This window comes from Rattus norvegicus, chromosome 7 (assembly GCF_036323735.1).
Source record: "Rattus norvegicus strain BN/NHsdMcwi chromosome 7, GRCr8, whole genome shotgun sequence".
NCBI classification, from domain to species: Eukaryota; Metazoa; Chordata; class Mammalia; order Rodentia; family Muridae; genus Rattus; species Rattus norvegicus.
Window position 1 is genome coordinate 50,203,917 of NC_086025.1, and position 11,401 is coordinate 50,215,317.

General features: G+C 39.0%; 1 protein-coding gene across 1 annotated transcript; it reads right to left on the minus strand.

Annotated features, from left to right (window-relative positions):
• Positions 1-4,749: 4,749 nt before the first annotated feature.
• Atxn7l3b (ataxin 7-like 3B) lies at positions 4,750-8,274 on the minus strand. The gene has a single exon (NM_001136261.1). It carries the CDS (start codon positions 8,001-8,003, stop codon positions 7,710-7,712), a length of 294 nt encoding a protein of 97 aa, NP_001129733.1. The 5' UTR covers positions 8,004-8,274; the 3' UTR covers positions 4,750-7,709.
• Positions 8,275-11,401: the final 3,127 nt, after the last annotated feature.

Consider the following 11,401-nt stretch of genomic DNA (forward strand, 5'->3'; position numbering starts at 1 on the left):
TGGTTCCCTCCCTCCTTCCCTTTCTTCTTCCCGTTTCAATCCTTCTTTTCAGTTTCTCCTTTTACTTCTTCTCTCATCTCCCATCCCTTCCTCCCACTACATACTTCTCTATCTGCCACTATAGTGTGAAGGTTTGCCATTGGGAGACAAGACAAGCAAAGAGGAACTGTTCCGTGACAGCGGTCTCTCTTTAATTTGTCCCTTCTTTTATCAATTTGATTAAACTCTTTCATCTACATTTTTTTTCATGTCTGGAAGTAGTATTCCCTTGGTGTTCAGTACTGTGTTCATTAGGTGTTTATTCAATTTTGTGTGTCTGTGTTGTGCTGTGTGCAGTCTATATAGCTGTTAGTGTAGGGGTGTGCCGTGTCCATGCTGGTACATGCTAGGTAGAGGTTGATGTTGGGTGTCTTTTCTTGATTGTTGGCCACTTTATTGTTGGAGATTACAGGTGTCACTATACCTGACTTTTTATGTAGTTACTGGAGATCTGAGCTTAGGTACACACTCTGGCCAGAAAGAACTGAAGTGATGGGCATTATCTTCCTGGTATTTTTTTTTTTTTTTTGGCCGTCATGTTAAAATTCAGCTATTCATTTAATGTTTCATTCACAGCAATTTTATTTTACACATAATAGTATTCGCAAGAAAGTGGTCCTAATTCAGTAGCCTTAGGCGAAATAATTAAGTTCAGAAAACAATCCTTTAAGTAAATGATTAGGTATAAGAACGAGGGCACAAATGAAATTCCTAATGAAGTGTGCATATTTGTTTTAAGTCCATGTTTAGTGAAACTATTGAGAGACCGAGTCAGGTGTCACAAAGGACAGTTGTTAAACACCCTGCACTTTCAGTAGAAGGAAATGGAAAGGAACCACAGGATGTTGGCAGATTTCATTTATTTCACCATGGGCTGTCATTTTTTCTCGGCTTCTCAACTCTTCTCTCTGAAGACAGGGATGTACGGATCTACTTATCTCCTCCATTGCATCATGCTTGCCCATCCTTTCCACACGGATGGAGGTATTTCAACAGGGCCTATTACCCCATTTTCATAATGGCGTCTACAGTTTTCATAGTGTAGTTTCTTGTTTGCTTTCCTGTTTTCACTTGTCTCTTGAACTTCGTATTACAAGCTGAATGTGACAGTAGGTGCTTGCCTGAATGTGACAGGAAGGCCTTTGCTGTACACTTGCTGTGGTTTAAATTTGTTCCATATGACTGTGAGAATTGATTATCCTTTCCCACTTTTGCTGAGTACCTGCCCCCAACCTCTACCCTTTTCTCTCCCTTCTTTGTATTCTATTGCTCTCAACATTCATCCTCCAACATTATGAACCATAATGTCTATTAGCTCCCCAGCCCGCTTCTGCTAATCTCTCTCTCATCAATGAGACACTTTCCAGGTTACCTCATTTAATGTCTTGCAGTTCCACCCATTTCTATGTCAATTTCATAATTTTCCTCAATAAACTTAAAAGTTCTTATAACAAAATTTTCTCGATACATAACTCAATAAATTCCATTCTGTGTCGTATTATCTATCATTGTCCATTTATCCGTTGATGGAGCCTAGTATGATTTCCTTTCCTCCCTACTGAGAAAGAGTAGCAATACAGTGTGTGAGCATCTCTGTAGCAGGATGTGGCATACAGTAAGAAAGTGCTCAGTATGGTCAATGCCAGTTTAGTCTACCACACTGACTAACAAAGTGTTGTGCCATTTGATTCTAGGTTACATTTGTCTGAATTTAACAGCAACTTCTCATATCCTTTTGGTCATTTAGATATTTTAAGATTGAGTTGTCCTTTTATTCTGGACATTTGTAAATTTTATAATTATAATAATTATTTATAATTATTTTCTACATATATCTATCTCCTAAAAAGACAGCAAAACTATATCAGGTTGTTTGCTTATTTTTGATTTATAAACAAGTTTTGATTTTATTAGATCTACTATTTAGTTACCTTTATCTTTCCCTACACACATTTATAAAGCTGTCCTCCATTAAAAGTTACCTTTCTACACTAAGTTGTTAATCTGCAGAGAAAAATTTATAACAGTAATGAGATTCTGTTATTCGCTTACTAATTAACTAATGCAATTCCCTATTTTATCTGCTTATCAGAATGACAACCATGGGTGATTCTCAAATAGTCATAATGTGAAATATTTGTTAAATGTGAATTAAAATCTGTTACATGGTTATCTACTCTTACATCTCTCTTCATATAAATCTTTAATTTAGCAAACTTGAAAAAAACCTACTCTATTTCTATCAATATCATTTTTTTACTCATGTCATGTACTTGGTGCTGAGATCTTAAATCTTATTCTTCACATGCTTTTGAGTTTTGATTGTGGTAACTGGTCTTGTATCAAACAACACTGCAGTGTCTTGATGCTAACAATGTATTTCCATACAAGAGTATGAATTGAACTTTCATTTTTTTTTAAATAAAGTTGAGATGAGGTCTCTCCCTGTAGTCTGAGCACACACTGGATTCAATATGTAGCTCAGGATGGCTGCTACATCAGTCTTCCTGCCTCCCCTTGCCAGGATTATAGGAGTGACGCCCGGTTACTTTTGCTTTTCAAAGAGGTACTTCCAAGTATCAGCATAAAGCACGGTAACTATTGTGACTATACAGTGACCAAAGTCTGTAGTCCCCATTACCACATGGATCACTTTACAAATCAACAATACATTTTAGAAAACTGTCTTTGTGTATGTTCAAATTTATATGATTTTCCTCTAATACTGCATTTATTGTGAGCTAGTATGTGATAAACTTCATTATACTTTTGTTGTTTTTGAAAGGTGGCCTGTTTATCTAAATGTATTTGCAATACATGGTTTTGTGATAGTTTGCTTTACCTATAAAATTCTGTTGAGCGTTTTCATAATTTATTATACTTATGTATCTGGGAAATCCTTAAGTCCTGTCTCCATTTTGTCTTGAGACAGGATCTCACATAACCTAGTGACTGAAATCCTAAGAGTTAGAGCTGCTATTGAACTCCAGATAATCAAACTTCACTTCTTCAGGAGCTAAGTCAGCTAAGCACTACCATGCTGGGTTTAAATCACCACTGATAAATTCTATTTTACAGTCTCAAATCTAGTACCATGAAGTTATTAAGAATTATGGTTTCATTTTTTTAAACTACAGTTTTAGAAACTTAATTACCTTTTACTATTTCAGCAAATGAGTACTGGCTGAAAAAATCACATTATTTGTATTTTAAGTTTGTTTCTATCACATCTAATGACTTCAGGGTTTAGACCTTGTAATAACTTTTAGGTGCCAGCAAGACGACTTATATTGTTTCCAATTCTAAAGTCAACTTTAACCTTTTTTTTTTTTTTTGCATACCTATTGCCAATGAGGCTCAAATAGAACTAGAAATGTTTTAAAATTGGGAAAACTCTAAGGCCTTCTAGTTTTTTATGCAACATCTTTTTCAATAATTATATATTACCATTCTCCTCCGAAGTATTATCAAGACCATCTGTTGATATACGAACGGCATACCTTCTCCAGCACAGTAAACGTTTAAACAGGTGTTTTCTGAAGGTAAGCTGAGATCTGACACTTTGTTAATGAAACTTTGCAAAACTAATGTGAAACACCACTTTCACATTGTGTTTAAGTACATGGATACCAGCTCTTCATTTGTTAAATGAACAAAATAGATGACAAGCCAGGTTCAGAGGGCGGTTACATTAATGCTTGCAGAGCAAGTGTGACTGTATCCTTACTACTTCAAATAACTTGAGACGACTAATTCCAGCATGCAGAGCTATAAACTATTTGATCTCTTTTCTGACAATAAAGATATTAACTATAGAACATACTTGTCTTTGTATCATTTTAGAAAATGAAAGACTATATTAAATCTAATTCTAAAAAATAGGATGTTTGCAACAGATAGTTTAAATACAAACTTATAGTAGATTCCTATATACACTTCATTTAATAGAAATTTAAGGAAAATCGGTTTTTAGGATTTCACCTAGTAAACCTGTCACATTATCTTTAACAGTCTGCCCCCACTTTCTTTTAAAACAATTTCTCAACAAATATGACTGTAGGTCTTAAGTGGCCAATTGCATTTAATTATAATGCATGATCACAGAAGAGAGACTGAATACTATATTACATGTCTGACGGCTACTTGAAGTATTCAACTAAGTTTCCTTCTCTGGTCCTATTCCCGTGACTTTTGACTTGTCTATTTCCCACCTTGAACTATGTAATGAGTTAGAAAGATGGGTAGAAAGTGACTTTGATCAGAACTAAATTTTATATACAATTTCTAGAAAATGCTTAAACTGATGATAAAAATTAAGATATAAGTTATTCCCTGGGCATGCGGTGGTGGAACAAACTAAGGGAGAATTAGGTAGAAGCATTTTCTGCTACATCAAATTAGTTTGATGATACATATACTTAAAAAAAGTTCTATACAAGTTAAACTATCATAAGGCATTGCTATCAGTAGGCCCAGACTGTTTTCACCCTCTTCTTACCTCATCTGAAAAAGGACAGTGTATGTATTTTTTCTCTCTCATTGAATAGTGTAGACAGAAGGATTTGAAGGATTAGATCGAGAAAGCTAGACAGAGTTCCTCTATAGATTCTGCCGTACCTCCCATTCACATACCAGGATTCAAGAGTGGTAAAACATTTATTTTGCTATGCCAACCCCTGGAAAATAGGTCATTAAAAAGATGAGTCAAACTGTTTTTTTTGAATTTTATTATTGTTTAGCAATGGGAAAATGCAATTTATTTACACCAGCAGCCATATGGGCAGGGAACACAAGAGTTAATTAGCTATTTGTATAGGACGGATTACTTATTAAAAAATAAGAATCTCCAAAACAAGGACAGTGGTGAACCTCACACTACCCTCCCCCAATGATCCCAGCATGCGATAATGCCAGGTAGTAGCCCCTGGGCATGCGGTGGTGGCAACTAATTTATGGAAGGAAAAAACCACAAACCACAGAAAATTTAAAGAACCCCTTTCCCCCATATACATACACTCAGATACATAATAGGATTACAGGGCGGTCAATACAATTAATTGAAGCGGAAGGATAGAATTCTTTTGTTACAGGAAAGGTAGGGGAAGGGGAGAGTTCCTAACCACTGTCAACTATATGATGGAGAACATTTGCTCCCAAAAAGGTAGTTTGTTCCCTCAGGGCGATAATAGCTGGACTGAACCCACCTTTTATCTACACAGAGTGGGGAGCTATGGTCCTAATGGAAATGATGGGAGACAGAAAACAAAAACACTAATAAAAAGAGGGAAGTAATATGAGCAAACCATTACCCCAAACTACCACCCACATCTTTATGTTCTAACCAGAAAAGGCAAGAAAACTAAAGTCACATTTGAGCTCCCTATCTGAAGGCAAGAGTGAGTGGGCCATGGCCTTTCTCCCTTTCATGTTTCCCAAGTACTTTACATAAGCAGGAATCTCGAGACTGCTTTTTTTCTAGAATTCATTAAATGTTCAAGAATGTAGTAAGGTATCTTTTAAAAGTATTTTTAGCTCCTGCCAAGGTTTTTTCCAAGTTCTCAATCTTCTTGGACTAAGGATCCAAACTTTAAGTAGGCCCCAACCCTGAGTTGTAAAACTCTGAGAAGGCAATAACAGATAGTCTCAAGGCCCAAGCACTATAGTTTCCTTAACTCTTGAGTACAGTAATCCAAATTAGTCCATACAGTTCAAATAGGTCCTGGGAGAAGGAAGATACATACATACACAACAAGGATAGAATAGAAAAGTGGAGCAGAACCAACTCCTTCCTGTGTATACCAGCATTCATGGTTCTGCAGTCCTAGAGGCAGTATCCAAGTAGCAATGGGAAGAAAGAACTCATGACAAGGCAGGGAGATATACTAGCAAGGTAGGCTTATATAAGAGAAACATGTAGACATGACACTGCCTTGTAAATTCAAACGAAATTTTTTTCGTTATTTTCCCATTCCAATCCAAACAGAGGAAGCCATGAGAGATTCTCCTCTAAGGCTTCCATAATAACAGGTAAAACAAAACCAACATAGAAACTTAAAAAGTTAGAGAACAAGAAAGGGAAAAGGGAAACTTGTGTAGGTTTCAGGGCAGGAGCACTGGAAGATGAGCTGAAACTGGTCAAGATAAAACCTAGAGTGGCAAGCAGCACCTGGAATCATGAGCTGCACCAGATAGGCAGGGGAGCAGTGACAGGAACATGGCCAGGCCAGACAGATGAGGCTGGACCCTTTACTGGGGCACAGAATGAGGTAAGAAAACATTTCAAATAAAGCAGCACCTTTCTTTTCTGCTCACCTCCGGACTCCCACCCTCCATAAGCCCCCATTTAGGGACTAAAACAGAACAGTTTTGATATGCCACTCACTTCCCGTTTACTTCTAAACCTGCCTCCAAAGTCAGGATATTCCCAACTTTCCAACTCCCAGCAAGAAAAACACAGCCCCTGCTGTAAGGAGGTTCTGAGGACCAAGTGACGGACTTCCCTTCCCTGTAAGGGCAGGGAAGGTGGAGACAATCTTATTCACCATAGCAGAGGTCTGACTGCCCAATTTAAGACGGGATTCTGCAACCATACCAGGTAAACCAGGCCTATTTCAGGGCTCTTAGCATTAAACTCATTCACATTACTGAAGGCAGATGGAAAGTTTCCTTCTGGTTCAATTTTCAAACAGCCTCCTGCTTGCCATGATGCCTTTCTGTAGTTCAGTGGTACCACTGGAGGACAGTGACCTGTCATAATGATCAAGTCAGACCCATGGGCTGCCTACATCACTAGTAACTCAAAAGCAGGTAAAGACTGTCCCACCAAACTTATGTCCACAGTATATAATTCAAGACATGAGTCTTCCAGGTGGAGATGATATGCAATCGCAGAGGTATACTTCATCCTCATAGCATCAAAACGGAATCTTCAGCTGTTGTAAACCACCTTGTCCCAAATCTTTGCCACTCAGTAGGATGGAAAGACAGGTCTTTTGATGAGTCAAAGGTGAGGCCTTGTCCCACAAAATGCTGGACCTTGGGAAAACAGGTGATTCTGAACTTCTTGTAGACAAGGGCACAAGGGCTTCCCACCAATTTCAAACGGGAATTAATATTTTTAGTATTTAAGTCTCATACCTGACTTGCATTTGTATCAAAGAGGCCCAATTGGAGGCTTAGAAATCAGAGGAGCAGTCCACTGAAGCTGACTGATCATGGCCTGACCATCTACAGATTCCAAACTTCACAGGGAGCCCTTGACATCAATCAGATGCAAAATCTGAGAAACAAAAGAATTTTATAGGCTGGGTACACAGCTGCTCACCTGTGTACAGAGGGCAGTTCAGGGATCTTGTACATCCACGTGTATTTATAGAGCTCAAAATACATCATAAAGCCTCTGGCCCTTCTCCTGTCCAGGATTTCTGAGCTGGCACTGGATACTCTTTCAAATGGACCCGAATTCCTAAATTCTCCTCTCTGGGTTTTTTGTTTTGGTCTTCTTGTTTTCGTTTTTGTGTTTTAATGCTAAGATCTTTAAGTGGAAATGAGACTTTTGTTTGCTTTTTTCTTTTTTATTTATTTTTCTCTCCAACTTAGCTTACTCCTCCAAGCCACGGGACCAGTCTATATTATTGTCCTGGTCACTGTCGCCCTCTCTCATGTTGTGACTACTGGAATTCTGGAGGTGAACGCTGCAGCTCCGTCTGGGGCCCATTCCCAGGTTCTCCAGGAAGGGAGCAAAGCGGGAGGCGGCATGCGCCTTTGTCTTCCACTGGCTGAATGCCAAAATCCTTCACGCTACCAGTGTCTGCAAACTCCAGGTAGAAGTAGCCACACTTGACTGCCCGGTGCACCTCAAAGCAGAATCCCAGGCAGGAATCCTCTATCAGGTCTACATAGATCTCCTGGGCGATGGCCTCCAGCTTGTTAGTATCCAGGTTGGCCAACGAAATCTCCTCCATCTTAATTGGTAAGCGACTGTGCAGAGGGCGCTGGGTCTACTCACGGCACACTCGTCGGGCTCCGCGGGCCGCGCTAGGCCTGCAAGGCCTCTCCAGGCCGCGTCCTCCCGGTCGGCAACGGCGGCGTCCGCGGCGACAGTAACTGCTGCTCCGGAGCCCCAACGCTCGCACGGCTCCGACGACACCCACGTTCGGGATTCTGAGCAGCACCCGAGCAACGACTCGCCGCTAAACCGTCTCAGCGCCTCACCCAGCCGTTCCGGCTTCTTCCTCTAGCTGACGGTCTGGGCCCGCCCCCCCACTTCCGCCCAGCGCTGCGCCTGCGCACTGACTCCGCGCGGAGGCAGGGCTTTGGCTCTGGCGCAGACCGCTAGCTTAGAGCGTTGTGGGTCTGTATGAGCCAGTGGGGACAACTGTCATGCCTGTCGCTCTCTCGGTTCATAAAATGCCATCGACGACGCATATGGTATTTTGTTTAGGGATTTAAACGTTCGCTAATGAGTTCACCTGTGTTTAAATGATTTCCTATGTAGACTGAGGAGTAATAATTACTTGTCCTGTTGTGTGATCAATCGAATAATGACGTTAGGCATATTTATCCAAGTACAAGTGAAAATTTGTCTTATAGGATTGACTTGCAATTATTTACAGTACTGCCGCAGTTGTCATTTAAGTCCACTAGATGGTGCAAGGAAACAAATTGCTCTATAGTTTCTCTTTGAGTCTTCGAATGAAAACAACGAGAATCTTGACACTAAAGGCATAATTCAAATATATTGATCAAATAAACCTAAGGCATTTATCTCACTTATAAGACCATTAAGTCAGCGTGACTGTAAAGAAATGATTATATACGTCTCCAAATGTGCTACAAGATAAAAATGATGTGTGCATTGTTTTGGGGAGGCAGGGAAAAAGGAGAGGCAGATTTTCCTCATGTTACACTGCTTTCATTGTGAGAACTGGAACTGAATCCACCAAATCCCCTGCAGCCAGCTCCTAACAACTTTTCTCCTTTGACTAAAGCAAGCCCTTATTCTGTGGTTAAGGTCATTGCTAAAACACAGGATTAACCGCAATGGATCAGAAGATGGCAGCTATTCCTAAACAGATTAGTTGTGGATTCAAACATAAGGAGTCTCTGTATTATTTCCTCTCTTTCTTTTTCTTTTTCTTTTTCCTTTCCTCTTTCTTTTTCTTTTTCCCTCTCTTTCTTTCTTCCTTCCTTCCTTCCTTCCTTCCTTCCTTTCTTTCTTTCTCTCTTTCTTTCTCTCTCTCTTTCTTTGTTCATTATTTGATCCTCCTTTGCAACTGCTTTACTTTTGTAATTTACCAGAAAACTGGCTAAAGAAAAATTCAAATGCTCATTGATACCTTTCTTATTCCAGGTTCCAGATTAGAGAAAAGCATACGATCATCAGAACACTGTGTTTTTCTCAGTATAGAATTACTGATTGGTTTACAGGGTAAATTATTTGTAAAAAAAATTATTTTCTTATTTCTTTAGTCATTTTAGATATCACAGTTTGGCAGTTACGTACCATTTAGCTTGTACTGCTTACCTTTTGTGTTCCCAGAGTTCTGTTTTTTTTTTTTATTCAAGACTTTTTTTTTAAAATTGGACTTTTGTATAATTTATATGTTCGAGATTCAAAAATTAACACACTGATGCAATGTGGGATTTCCTAATAGCCACACAATAAACCATGCAATGACTAAGAGCACACATTGCTGAATCAGACTGCTTCCTACAGTAAATGGCTATGTAAATCTTGAATTTGGATCTGTTTTCTTGAAATTTCAGTCACAGATGTCATCACATAGTTTTGTAGTGAGACACATGGCAGTAAATATAAGAATTTTCACACAGTGCCTGCATGATGTACAGTGATGCAAACTGTTATGTGCCGTTAGGTGAGAAAAATACAGTTGTGACTTTAAGCATTTTTGCTGAACTCGTTGCTCTTCAAACGAACTTTAAAACCCGGCTTTCCAGGTATATGTACAAATTCAGAGACATTTGTGAAATTTAGACTCTTTTTTTCTGCAGGTCTTGGTTTGGGACTGACTGTCTAGCTTCATTTCTCAGACGCTTTGACATAGGCTGGTGCTAACACATTAATTGCCGAGCAAAAGTTCTTATTAACGGACAATTGTCCCTTGTCACCATCGATGTATAATTTGTTCTTGCCTGCTTATCAGAGTCTCTGTTCCCTTAATTTGACAAAAGAAATACCTTATATGGTGAGAATTGGAAACTGTCTCCTATTTATCTCATAAATTTAATACAGTTCAATAAAAATTATTTCGAATATATGTGCTTTTATGTTCATTGAAATTCAAATAATAGGATTAGAATCATTTTAAATATTCTGTCAGTGTTTGATTCCATTTACTCTTACTAAATGGAGACTACTGTGCTGAAAATTTGTAGTCTTATTCACATTTTGTCTTCTCTCAGTATCGCTAGCTAAATTTTCTTAATTCGAGTTGAAATATTCTGGATATTTCATTTTAAGTCAACATTATCAGGGAGTGAGAATTTATTGGTGATCTTAGTGGAGTATTGAATGCACTGTATTTATCAATAGTTCATTTTCTACGTGCAATGCAAATAATATGGAGCACACTAACTTTTCAACCATCTTTGCTTTTCTTCCCATGACCAAGTGTGTAGAGGGAGGAGCCACTCTTTCAGAGAAGAAAACACTTGAATCCTTATGTAAACGCATTTTAATAGGCATAGCCATATATTTGATACGTACCTGGCAGGGGAGATAGCATGGTCAAGAAAGCATTTTTTATGGTGGGAGTTCACCATTATACTTAGGATGTATTGGCACCCTCGTCTTCCCCAAATGGGAGACATCAGCTTCATAATTAGTGGTGGAAGGAACTGTGCTTTGTGTCTCTCATGTAAAATAAACAAGAAAACACATAAATTTTGAGTATGCCATCGTTGTCTTCACAGAAAATAGAGACAAACGAGACAGCAGTATGCATCCAGATGGACTTGGAAGTCAACGTGCTGGATTCCCAGTCATGTCTAGAGATATTTGTCAGAGAACATGTTTGTATGCGCACGTTTATGCTTTAAAACTATTTTTAAGGAGCTTGTTTATTCCTTCAGGATTTCATGTCAGTCTTAAATAAAAATCAAATAACTACTGATAATATTTTTAATTGTTTTATTTACATTCTAAATGTTGCCCCCCCTCTTCCTGGTCCCCCCTTCAAAAGGTCTTCACCTCATGCCCCCTCCCTGTTGCCTTTGAGGGAACTCCTCCACCCACACCACCAACCCCCTCAACCACCCACCCACGCACCCGAATCTCACACCTCTCCCACTGAGACCAGACAAAGCAGTCCTCTGCTCCATATGTGCCAAGGGTCAGGGA